General features: G+C 44.7%; 1 protein-coding gene across 4 annotated transcripts in view; it reads left to right on the plus strand.

Moving 5' to 3' along the window:
- hmcn1 (hemicentin 1) overlaps nucleotides 1–13,380 on the plus strand; it is a 725,933-nt gene that overhangs the window by 679,177 nt on the left and 33,376 nt on the right. For 3 of the 4 annotated variants that reach the window (XR_005945469.1, XM_041207700.1, XM_041207701.1), the window contains exons 94-98: nucleotides 1,543–1,692; nucleotides 2,350–2,487; nucleotides 4,466–4,587; nucleotides 5,862–6,099; nucleotides 13,308–13,370. Coding sequence is in view for 3 of the 4 variants with exons in the window: in XM_041207700.1 (XP_041063634.1) it covers nucleotides 1,543–1,692; nucleotides 2,350–2,487; nucleotides 4,466–4,587; nucleotides 5,862–6,099; nucleotides 13,308–13,370 (711 nt within the window). In the remaining variant the exon portion in view is untranslated. Of the gene's footprint in view, nucleotides 1–1,542; nucleotides 1,693–2,349; nucleotides 2,488–4,374; nucleotides 4,588–5,861; nucleotides 6,100–13,307; nucleotides 13,371–13,380 lie in introns of those variants that run through there. The other variant, XM_041207703.1, reaches the window with a different exon arrangement.

Genomic DNA, 13,380 nt, shown 5'->3' on the forward strand with positions numbered 1-13,380 from the left:
TTTGAAACTTTACTTGCAAAGATTATTTAGGCCAAGGAAAACTGTTATGTACTGTAATATTGAATATGTTTCAGCCAAGGAGATGTTTTCTATGTTAAGCCTACAAAAGCATTCATCTCGGGTGAAGAGTGTTGGACTTTTTTCTTGTTCTAATTCATTTTGTCACAAAAAACTGGAGTACGTACATGTCAGCTATAACAATAAACAGTTAAGTCTTCATTGAGACATCACAATATGATCCAGTGTGTGCTCTCAGGTACATCACTCTTCACAATTCTGATATGAATACACAGGGTCTTTATTGAGCTCAGATTACATGATCCAATATGAGTACTCAGGTCTCACACTTCACAGTTCCATTATGAACAACGCACTCCACAACCCAGTACGCATACAGCATACAGTGGTTCACTCACAACTCTTATATTAAATATACTATGATCTCTGTATTTCATCACTAATTCATAGTACATTAAAGCTACATGAAAGTGACATCAGAAAAACACCATGGGCCCAGAAAAATGCACTTAACTCTTTTCAATATCTTCAAATCATTCCGTTACCATTCCAATATCACCACTTAAGCTCAATTGATCAGGCTTTTCAGGATCATTTTATTAGTATAAACACAAGTGACATGGGGCAGAATTTTCCGCTTGGCAGGCAGACGCGCACCCGACCCACTCGAGCATGAAATGACACACGTTGATATCGGCCAAGCATTGTGCAATAGTTCAGTTGATGGGTGCACACCGGAGTCGGCAGTGTGCCTGCCGACAATTAAAATGCCTGTTAAGGCCATTAAATAATCAATTAACTTAAATTTTTTGCTGCCTGTATAACCTTACAGGCAGATGAGGTTTCCAAAAGCAAATAGAAATAAAATAAAAGTTTTAAAATTTAATTAATAACATTTAATTAATAACAAAGTCACATGAGGGGACATGTTTTATTACATTTTTATTGTCTTTATTTTCTTTTTTAAAAATGCTTCATCTCCCTGAGCCAGCTCCGTGCCTCAGGGGAGATTATGAAGTGTGCACTCGTACATGTGCATGAAGTTCAGGCTCGGCCTCCTCCCCCCGCCTGCACGTTTAGCGCTACCGCTCGCGTTTCACGCTGGGCAGGCCTTAATAGGCCTGCCAGCATGAAATCGCAGTCCAGTCCCAATCGCAGGCAGCGGTCGGTTTCCCACCCACCAAATGCAAAATTCTGCCCATGATTAACATCTTCCAGACCAGCAGAGATATGATGAATGAATTTCATACATTCCATCAATCTGTTAATATTAAAAAGATACCTTTGCCTAAGGTTCACTTACACAAAGCATCTTATTCTCAGCAGAAAGCTGTTTTAATACATCGTGTGCTGATGCCACAAACAGCCCAGGATATTGAGGTACACAGGTAGCGTGAACTAACGTTCTCACAGAGAGGTGATTGGTTAATTATCATGGCTCTAATTAACAGTTTATAATATATGCTCTAAGTTTTCTTTTCAAAATAGTAGGAACTGTGCAGTATCTGTGTTTCTTTCCTTCAGGTGGTCCTCAGCGTGCCAGAGGAAGTGTTATAGGAAATATTAACAATGTGGAATTTGGTGTTGCTTTACTGAACGCTACAGTGCTTGACAGCCCAGAGACTGGTACTCAAATTATACAAGCACAAATCTCAAATGTACCCCAGAGCATTGGTAAGTGCTTCGTGCCCGATCATTAATTCAACCTTTTCCAGAAATATACTTAACTGAAGGGTGTGGGCTACTCAGTGGGCTTCAATTTCAGACCCTGGGTTTGAATCCAAAACAGCTGACATTCATCTGAATAAAAGTGAAATGCTACTAAAAACAGAGAAAAAAGACACTTTGGAAATAGAAGAAATTAGGAAATAAAGAAATCAGAGGAACAGCAGAATAAAGAAATCAGAGGAACAGCAGAAATGTCTAATTCTCATCAGTAGTCATGGTGAGGGGATAACATCTAAACTTGTAATTGAACAGTTTTCTTGCCCTACTTGGTGCAAGCAATCATATTAATATTTTAACTATGCCAGCGAACACCTTGATTATTTTATAATATATTTGGACATGCAGCAAACAGCATACCTCTTACTTTGTAATTCTCCCTTGTGAGTCACATGAGCCGTATCTTTCTTTTGTTTACAGCCAAAGGCTTGCAGTATGTACTCACTGATACATCTCCATATCTAAATGCTCTGGATTCTTTCGTGAACCCACCATCTGTGCATTAGGAGTTACTCTACATATACTGAAAAACTATTAGCATGGTTGCTGCTTTATAACTTGCAAGTATATCCAGTTTTGTGTTAAGTATTCCATTGTTTTTCCTAGGCCCTGCCATGAGGAAGCTCATCTCAATATTAAATCCAATCTATTGGACAACAGCAAAGGAAATCGGGGAAGCAGTTAATGGATATTCTCTCACAGAAGGTGTATTCAGACGGGAGACGCAAGTTGAGTTTGCCACTGGTTAGTTGATGAATATATTATTTAAAATCTTTTCATAGTACATGAAAACTGGAAGAGGAGAATAATCATTGTTAGTTCGCAAATAATTTTTAGAAGTTTTTAAAAACAAGGTTTCATTGTAGGTGGAAAATATTTTCTGTGACGTACTTGCACATCAGACAATTTTTCCATGGCAGGGAGCACTCCTCCCTGCTGTTTCTTCTCAAACATGCTGAATGGTCAGTGTAGAATATTTGTCTGCCCTTTAAGTGTTGCTATTTATGTTAGATGAACATATTTTCCAATTAAACACAAATATCTTGAAATCACAGATTTAAAATTGGTTAGTATAAAATGCCTTTCTCTGCTGTTATAATGAATGTGTTAACTTATTCATTTAAAAATAATTGAAAAGAGTAAGAGTTAACACTTTAAGATATAGAACAAAGGAATCGCATTTAAACCTAATTTACTTGTTTCTTACTTTTGCACGATATGATTTCAACCCAGAAAATTTCCTTACTAAGAAAGCTATCATATTCTAAGCAGCTTGACTTTGATATTAAAGCGAAAAATCCAGATTGGATCAAATGGCATTGAGTTTGCAATAACATATAGATAAATTATTTTGCTGGTTATCAAATATGTATGCTATGTGGTGATTAAAATTAAATATTTAAACCTTATCAATTTTTCAATAATTTTCCCTAGCTGTTTTCATGGGTAACTACAGAGACATTATCAGAAATTATGATTTATTACAACCAAAATTTTTAAGGTCTTGTGCACTTTTTTGAGCTGGGGTTAAACACACTTGCATTAAATTCCTGCCTCTACCATCTTAACACAGCAGTTAATCCATTTTTTTAAAGAGATCAATGGCTGAATTAAAAGTAACACTGCCAAAAATTTATGTGAACATATTACTTAGCACATTAAGAAATATTACAACAGAATTTAAATCCCAACCATTTAATGGAGCGTTTATGAGGTAATGGAATAAAATCAATTTTAAGACTAATATGCATCATTATTCTCTCAAGATCACACATTGTCTCATGCAAATTTAGTACTAAACCAGAATGTTTGTTTAATTGACTTTCCCACAGCCAAAGCCAGGTTTGTGATTTGCAACCTGTCAAAGGGGATATTGCTATATTTTAGTAGCAGTAGTTTACATGGGACCTGAAATTCCGCTGAGGGTCCCCCTCAGTCAGGATACTGGCAAAACCCCAACAGAAATGGCTGAAAACAGCATGAGATGGGAGAAACCCCAAAGAATTTCAGACCCATTGTATTTCAATATCCTTTACTCCTGACCTTTCAAAGCATTATATCCTGCGACTTGTGCAAACATTTGTCTTATGACCCACATCCATGCATACCATGAAGCGCAGAGGGTCACAAATAACATCAAAATGCTGTTCCCATTAAATTTCATCTATCACAAGTTGCTGATACTAGTAGATTTAAGATTCATCCACCAATGCAGCAATAATGCTGAAAAGCAATTACATAAGGTCTAGACTCTCAGAATTCAAACAGGATAAACCAGCTAACAAAATATAAGTGCAAATAGGAGCTGGCTAGGTGTCAAGGGATGTCCCAGTCTCAGGAGCTGCATGCAGCCTTAGGGCCTTAGGTTGGAGACCACTGTCCTAATAAAGAGCGGTCATTTGTAAGGTGAAAATGTGGACTTTTTAAAGTAAAAGCAGCCAGTTATCAAGATTTTGATAATAGCTAGTTACATTTACGTTAATTTTAAAACGTACCAGCAGCAGTGAATTGATTATAAAGACAATAAAAGTGCCAATAAACACAATATTTTTTGAAAATCTGAATGAGATCCCCATGCCAGAGTGTTAATACCGAGCATTTTTGATGTATTTATGTCCTGTAATCTCTTAGCACTGAATTCAATGCCACACGGTGGAGCATTGATAACAGCACGAGCTGCATGAGTGAGAATTCTTTTTGGTTTGGTCGCTGTGGTTTCTAGGAGAGATACTACGAATGACGCACATTGCTAGAGGCCTGGACTCAGATGGGGCACTATTACTGGACATTGTGGTGAATGGATATGTGCTGCAACTATCCTCATCTGTAAACCTCAATGTTAAGGTACTATAGGAAATATATTGTGATTCTCAATAATAAAACAAGAATGTCTCTTTTAAAAAAATGTTTAGGTTTAACTGCATGTAAATTTCCAGCCAAATTAAGATCTGAAGTCAATCATGCTTGTATACTTGATGCTGCATGTTCTGATATTTTAAAGCCAGAAGTCTAAATGGAACCAAAACTTAATTTTGCACTATACAGACAGTTAACAAATCAGTGCTTTATTTGAGTTGCTATAGTCTCATGCTGTCTGTTAATAAATGATTCAGATTGTACAGTTGAATGCATGCATGCATTAAGCTCTGCTGCTTTATATTCAGCCCTAATCTCTGGTGACCAAATATATATGTATTACCTAGGAACAAGCCAGTTACATGCCAATCCTCACATTATTATCATTACTGCAATATTTAAATATTCTCATTCTCATCTGGCCCAGATTTTGCTAGATTGGAGCATCTAGCAGGGTAAGACTAGGTTTTAAACATTTTTGACCACAAAATTACTGGAAATGTGAGCTGACAATGACATGGGCAAGGTCAACAGCACATCTGGGACCTCGATGAGCATCAGCACTAATGTGAATCTCTTTAACCAATTAAAGGATTGAGAAATAAATATAGCAAGTATTGGAGAGTGAATTCAGTGTCAAATCAGGCACAGAAGGAGAATTAGAGAGAAAGGCCTAGGCTAAGAGAGCGAGACTAAAAAAGCAGTGGAAATGAAAATAATGAATCGTTTTTTAACTTAAAATTTGACATTTTTTCAACTTCCAACAATATTTCACAACCTGAAGGAATGAGACTCTAGTCTACACTTTTAATTGTTTACTTTTTGAGGAGTTGATTGTGCATCATTAACAATTATCATGTTATTAAAAGGGAGCTTATACTGTTAATTATTAGACTTAGCTTTCTGTGCCAAGTTTCATGGAGAATTAATGTGCAGCAGCTTCATGAAAATTAAAGGAAGGTTAAGGACAAGGTGCTATTTTCGCTCAGCCACTGGTGGAGTGGTACAAGTTGGCCAGCAAACTGTGGTGATTTGCAATTCACAGGGTATCTCTTCACACATTGTTGGCCAACTTGTACATTAATAATGGCGTGGATCATTCACATTCTGTTTTTTTTCCCACAACTTCTGAGCCATTATGTAGCAAAAGACTGACAGTAAGATCAATGCATCCTTGGTCACCCATCACCAATCCTTATGAATATCATTACAGAGGAAATATGCAAACAAAGTAATTCCATGCAATTCTATGATGTGTTCAGGATTACACAGAAGACTACATTCAAATCGGACCAGGTCAGATTTACGCCTACTCTACCAGGATGTTTACGGTAGATGATGCCAGTGTACCATACTCTTGGAATCACACCATTACATATGGTCCTAATCGAGGCCGAATGCCATACTTAGTAGAGACACTTCACGCTACATCCATTGCGGCAGAGTACAACCCATTGGATGAAATTCTAGAGTACAAAATTCATGCTATCATCACTAAAGGTAATGAAAATGAATCTAGATCTTTCTCACTAAGAAAGAAATTATTTGCCATTGTAGGACTTAGGACTTGCAGTTATTGCTATATATAAAACAGTACTAATAACTTAATAGTGATCAAAGCTTCAAAGCCTAGAGTAGATGTTCTAGTGCCATCATAAACGATTACAAAGTGTTTTATTTTGTAATGCAATCCTGTCCAAGCTCAGGAGCAAGGCTCTTTTAACAGCACCTTCCAAACCTGCAACCTCTACCATATAGAAAAACATGAGCAGCAGACAGATGGGAACATCATCACCTGCAAGTTGCCCTCCAACTCACACAATATCCTTCGAGGCGGTGGCTCACCACCATCTTCTCAAATATACTTAGGGATGGGCAATAAATGCTGGCCTCGTCAGCAATGCCCACCTCCCATAAATGAAGAAAGAAAGTAACATTTAATATATATGATATAGCAAAATACTGCGGATGCTGGAAATCTGAAATAAAAACATAAAATTTTGGAAATACTCAGCAGGTATGACAGCATCTGTGGGGAGAGAAACAGAGTTAACACTTCAGGTCTGTATTTAACATGGTTTTCTGATTCTCCTCCAAAGCTATAATATCGTCATAACAATGGGCCTCAGATCCCCAAATCTAATCTACAAATCTAAAAAGCAGATACCACAAGCAGTCAGAACAGGGAAAAAATACTGGGCCATAACCTCCAACTAGTATTGGAAAGTGCTGGCCGCAGAAATTAGAAGAAATAAATACCTACTTACCTGGTCTTGAAAATTACGTTGACACTTCCGTTTGCTGGAGCTGCTTGGGGCCTGCATCAAAAGACTCCTCCCAGGCCCCAGCGAAGTGTAGCTCCAGCATATTCAAGGAGGCCACACCCCCTTTTTACAGCACGTGCTGCCATAAAGCGGGTAAGATTAAAGGGCCAGGGAAAAGGTAAGTGTTTTAAGGTACGTGCATAAGACTTGAGGGTTGGGGGTATCTGAGGGCAGTCCAGGAGCTGGAGTGTCCAGGGGAGGTCTGGGGTGGTAAGAGAGTTTGGTTGGAGGCTCGGGGTGGGCGGAAGTCAGGGGAGTGGGGTGGGGGTGTCGGGGTCAGAGGGTGGGGGGTATTGGGATCAGGGGTGTGGGGGATGTCTGGGTTGGGAGGGGGAATGTTGGGTTTGGGGGGTGTCAGAGTGGTTTGGGGGTGTTGGGGTAGGGTGGGCAGGGGTTGGGTTTGGGAGTTGTTGGGGTCGGGTGGGTGGGAGGTGCCGGGGAGCGTCGGAGGTCGGGGCATTGGGGGTTGGAGGTTGAGAGGGGCCCAAGGTCGGGATAGGTCCAAGGTCGGAGGGGAGTTGGGGTTTGGGGAGGTCCAAGGTCGGGGTGAGGAAGGTCCAAGGTCCAGGGGTGTTGGGGGGGGTTATGGGAGGTCAAAGTTGAGGGGGGTTGGGGGGGAGATTGGGGGTCCCAAGGATGGGGAGGGTTGGGGGGTGGTCCGAGGTCAAAGGGAGGTCCAAAGTGCAGGGGTGTCAAAGGGTTGGGGGGTCCGACATCTGGGCGCATCCAAGGTCTGGGTGGTTATGGGGGTTCTGAGGTCAGGGGGCTGGGTCCGAGATTGGGGGCAGAGGTCAAATGAAGGTCAGGAGGTGTTCATGGGGGGTGGGGTGGAGTCTGAGGTCCATGGAGTTCATGATGGGGGGGGGGTCCGAGGTCCAGAGGAATGAGTGAGAGTCAGAGTTCCAGGGTGCCCAAGGTCAGGGGCATGGGGGAGTGTCAAGGGTCGGTGGGGTTGGAGCTCTTGGGAGGTTGAGGGGCGTCAGGGTCGTGGGGTGGGTTGTCAGGGTCAGGGTTGTGGAGGGTGTCGGGGTCGGGGGGGTGGGGGATGTCAAGTTGGAGGGCTGTCAGGGAAGGTTGGGGGTGGCGAGGTGGAGTGGGCTGGGGTTGTTGGGGTTGGAGGGTGGGAGGTATCGTGGAGGGTCGGAATCGGGGGGGTGGTTGAGGGGTTGGAGGCCGATGGGGTTCTGAGGTCAGTGGGGGGGTCCAAGGCTGGGGGGGATGCTGGGGGTTCGGGAGGTCTGAGGTCGGGGCTTGAGTTAGGGGATCCAAGGTCGAGGTCGAGGTGAGGGTGGTCTGAGGTCCATGGTGGTGGGGGAGATTGGGGGCGTTCCAAGGATAGGGTGTTGGGGATGGCCCGAGGTTGATGGGGGTGGGGTCTGAGGTCTGGAGGGGTGTCTGAGGTCCAGGAGGTCATGAGAGGGGGGGGTCCATGGTCAGGGTTGGGAGCGGAGGCCAGTTGAAGGTCCGGGAGGGAATTGTCAGAGGGAAGGAGCTTGAGGTCCAGGGGGTTTGCGGGGAGGGGGGCGTGGCCCGAGGTCCGGAGGGAGTGGGTGGGAGTCGGAGTTCCGATGGTGTCAGAGGTTGGGGTGTTGGGGGGGGTGCTGGAGGTCAGGGGAGCTGGGTGGTGTCGAGGGTCAAGAGGGTTGGGGGGCGTTGCAGGTCCGTGGGGTGGTAGGGGAGTCCTGTGGCAGGGGGTGTTTGGGTCTTTACAATAGCTACTTAGAAGTTAGAAGAGGTTTTAATTCTTCTAACTTTTTCTGGGTAACTATTGGTATAACCCTGGCAGAACCATCCTAAGTTTATGATTTAAACTGCATTTTCAGATGGTTCCCAGCTCAGCACAATTGTCCAGAGGAAGTGTACACTTCTGGGCAATGGCTATGCAAACCCTTACCTGGGAAGTTCCCAGAGGGATTCCCCAGAGCATCTTTGGGGTACCCCCAAATCCGACGCTGGGAGCACGGAAGTTACGGGCTTTGTATCATTGATTAACAGCACAGTATTACAGTATAACGGTTTGACCCCTGCTCTGGATTAAATACTATACATTGGAACCACTCCAGTCCAGATTGCTTGGGATCAAGTCGTTTTTGGACTTTGGAATTTTCTGGATAATAGATTCACATTAGCCACAAGTGTGTGAACCAGAAAACACCATAAATCTATTTACCTGAAGCATATAACAGTGGTAATACATTATAAAACAGTAATAAAAATTGATTTACTTATATTGTATCTTCCATGTTTCCACTCCCAAACTGCGCTTGGTCATGAAATTCACTTGTTTGATCCTTGACTGAGCCAAGATGTGAGCCTGCATCAAGTCTGCCAGTTAATTGGAAAATATGTCCTTACACTAGTTTGGCACCTGCATACCAGTTTGTAATAATTTACACTAATTTTTTCAATGGGTGGAATTGTCCCAGATTTGCACGAAGTGTGGTAGTGGGCCAGCCACAATGTCGGCTTGTCATGCCATACCATCCCAAACCCGTCGCATTAATTATGCATTCCTGGGAAACACGCTATTTTGATGGCGGATGGGCTCTCATTTGTCCACCAAGCCATCACCTCGCTACTTCATCACGCCAGGTGTCATATTTAAAGTTCAGCCATGTGCACACCTCTCAGTGCGTCCGCAGCAGAAGGAGGCAGGTTCAGCCGAGCTCCCCGGCACTCGGAGGATTGCTGGGGAAGAGGCACCTGTGAGATCCAAGTCAGACGGCAAACTTCTGGATTAGGACTTACAACTCATTATGGAGAGTCAGCAGAAGGTGGAGGAACATCATGCAGAGCTGTTGGAAGCCCTCAACAGAGTGGCTCACGAGTCAGAGGATTGCGTCTGCCTGCTCTCTGATGAAGTGGTGCCCACATGTGCGCATATGGAGGTCTCATGGATAGGATAGTGAGTGCCATGGAGCTCCTGGTCCAGCATCACGTGGAGATGCACGCAGACATGCACTCCATTGCATTCGCCATGGGTGAGTTCCTGCAGTGGCAATGCAACGGGGGACCTCGACGTCCCTCCAGGAGTCAGGCTGAGGCCCTCGGGCACCCGAAGGGAGGAGGAGCAGCAGCTGGACACCACTCAGGAATCTCAGCGGCTGACAATTTCTTCTGAGTCCCCTTTACTTGTGAGGACTTCAACCTCATCCTCTGTCACCGCAGAGGGAGCAACCAACTCATGAGTGATTCTAGAGGGAGAAGTGTGTGTGTGGCAGGGCCTTTCGGAGCCTCATACAAGCGCTCTTCCATATATGCAGATCCTTCTCGTATCACACTCATCTCAATGTCCTGAGCGTTTTCAATGCTGCCTGCTCAGATTCTCTTTCAGTTGCCCATCTGAGCTGACCTGCATTTCTGCCCACACACTGATCATACTCCCATGTAGCCCCTGCTCTCGCCCACCACGGCTCTTGTTTCACTTTCGATTTAGACAGCATGGTGCTTTTTCGGTTTCACTTTTGCTCACCCATCCTTTACCTCTGCCCCCAGTCACCCATTTCCTTTCCCCCATCAAAGTTGATCCCCCCGGCATCACTTTCCACCTCTCCTCTGTGACCTACCAGCCACAACCCTTATCCTTCGGGGATATCTAGGTGAATGAACACATTCCCTTCCTTCCTGAAAATCCCACCCTCCTCCCCATTCACCTCCCCCGACCACCTCCTTCCCACCCCCAGAGTCCATGTCTGCCTCTGAGTCCCCACCCCAAACACCCTCGCCGTCTCTTTAATTGCTACTGTCCAACCCTCCCATCCTTCCACCTCACTCTGCCCTCGATCATTCTCACCATTCCATCATACCATGCCCACCGTCAGTTCACTCCCCAGGAGGCAGTCATGGGCCCATCAGACCCCTCCCCTTTCACATTCACTTGGACATCCACCTCCCCCACTCCAGACTCCTTCCTCCCCAGAACCCCTCTTCACCTTGGACCCTTTCTCCCCACAGAACGCCCCCCCAGGAACTTCTTTCCCAGCCCCCTTAGTCCTCCCACTCCCCCTGGACTCCACCCTGCTTAGTCCCTCCCCCTTTTTGACTCCCTCGCCCTTTCTGAGGCCCTGAGACACCCTTCTTCCGCCACCCTTAGTCCTTCCCCCATCCCAGCTCCTTCCACTAGCCCTACCTCTTCCTCCAGCCTTACATCTTCCTCCTTCCTGACTCTCTCAGACCCTTACTTTTTCCTCCAGCTTTACTCCTTCCCAATTCCTTCCTCCACCCTTCTTCTTCCATCCTTACTCCCTCTCCTCTCCACATTTCTTCTTCCCCCTGGACTCCCTCTCGTCTCCACGCTCCGTTCCCCCCTCCAAACACCTTATCTTACACCTTCCACTCCCCTTACACCTACCTCCCCAGTTGCCATCTTCTCCCCTATTACCCACTCCTCCCCCAACTTCCCACCCGACACCTTCAATACGCCCCCCCCAACCTCACCACCTCGACACCCTTGTTCCTCCCCTCTCAACCTTCCCCCCTGACACTTTCATTCCTGCCGTCCCTACCTCACCTCCCCTGACAGGTCTTCCTCTCCCAGTCAATCCTAGACCTTCCCCTCCCATCCCCTCAATCAGCATCCATTGTGAGCATCAACAGTGACTTTCAACCTTCTGTGAGCTGCTTCGCAGCAGAGCCATGTCCTAGGATGCCATGGACATTCCTCCAATGTGCTGTTTCTGTCAGGCTCCAGTATCTTCTGCTCCTCAGATGTCCTCAATGCGAGCAAGACCCTGGCGGTAAGTCTCAACTTCTGCTTGTCAAGACGTGTTCTGCACCGACGTGTTTTCCCGCCGATGTGAGCGGACGATCCAGCAGGGGTGGATAATTCCAGCAGCTGGCCTTATAATGATAGGCTGATGTATTAAAATGGGGTTCCCGACAGGAAACGTGGCCTGCCATCGATGGGCTGAGCAGACAATCGTAAATTGGTTTCACAATGCTGTGAAACTGATTTTTGGCCTTCTCGCCATATTGTCTGCTGACGCCGCCAAAAACGCCCGACACCAACAGACATGGGCCATTCTGTCCAAGGAATTACTAAAATTGCACTGGTGCTGCTATTTTTTACGTCCCACAGGAGGGCGTGCACCTGACCTGATCAGGCCTAAAATAGTGTGCAATGACATCAGGTGAGCATCCCAACGTCGTCACGCACTCATACGGCCAGCACAAGCAAGTCGGCAGCACGCCCACCGACAGTTTAGAGGTCTATTAAGGCTATTAACCAGTTATTTTTGGCTGTCCATCCAACCTTACAGTTGGCGGGTGGGCGAATTGACCAGGCGGCCTTTTGATTTTTTTTAGCAAACCTCATCCACAGGTGGGATGAGGTTTCCACAATTAAATAAAAAATAAATATAAATTATTGGACAGGATTTTTATTCTGTTGATGTTATTATGAGCGAGTCCCATGTCAGGACATTTTTTCAGATTTTAAAAATCTTTATTTTTGATTTTAAAATTGTTTAACTCCCTGAGGCAGCTCCCTGCCTTCAGGGAGCTTTTAGTTCACGCTCCCCCGCGCATGCTCAGACTTTTGCACTCGCACTTCCCCTGCCCCTACCCTGGCATTGTTGAGGTTCTCAGCGCGCCTTTCACACTGGCTAGTTGATAATTGGCCAGCCAGGGTGAAATCATAGTCGGGGGGCCAATCGCGGGCGGCAGACCGTTTCCGGCTGCTCCTGGGCCCGCCCACCCCACCCGCCTGACGACCCAAAAATCCTGCCCTATGTGTGGTGATTTGAACATTGCCTAATGGTAAAGGTCAAGTAACAGATAGCACCAGAACTGGAGACCTGTAAACAACCTTCAGTAGCCAGCTGCATATTCCCAAAGTTGGTGCTGTCATCCTGCTAGATTGGTATTGTGGTGTCAAAATAATGTCTTTTCAGAGAGGACAATCAACACAGATTATGTTTGGCAGTAGTGTCACTCCAACAAAACTAGCCATTTAAAAAAAAATTGCTAGAAATAAAAAGAATATGCAAATACTGACAATCTGAAATAAAATAGAAAACAGAGAATATCTCTGTCAGCATCTGTAAAGAGCAAAGGCAGATTAGTTTTTTGGATGTGTACCCTTCCTCAGAACTATACCGAGAAAGGGTCCACACCCAAAGCCCTAGCCTGTCATCACTTTATAAAGCTTACAGACCATCTATTTGTTTCCTGCGTTTTCTGGTTTACTTTTATTCTTAAAAGACTAGTTATTTGTTTGGATTTTGTGTGTTTCAACAGAATTACGTAATAAAAATTTCACTTATATCCCTGGGCCTAGTGTGCTGTTAATTTGGTTGAAGTAACATATTAGCAAGAAAAAAAGCTGTGGCTACAAGCGATTAAATCCTGAGAATCTGGAGAGTAAAAGCTATTTGTTTAATACAGGTGACCGTAGTAACCAGTGTCCAAATGGTTTTGCTTTGGATTCAGTTGGGCCTTATTGTTCAGGTGAGCAGAG

The sequence above is a fragment of the Carcharodon carcharias genome, chromosome 16 (genome assembly GCF_017639515.1).
Source record: "Carcharodon carcharias isolate sCarCar2 chromosome 16, sCarCar2.pri, whole genome shotgun sequence".
In the NCBI taxonomy this organism is placed as follows: domain Eukaryota; kingdom Metazoa; phylum Chordata; class Chondrichthyes; order Lamniformes; family Lamnidae; genus Carcharodon; species Carcharodon carcharias.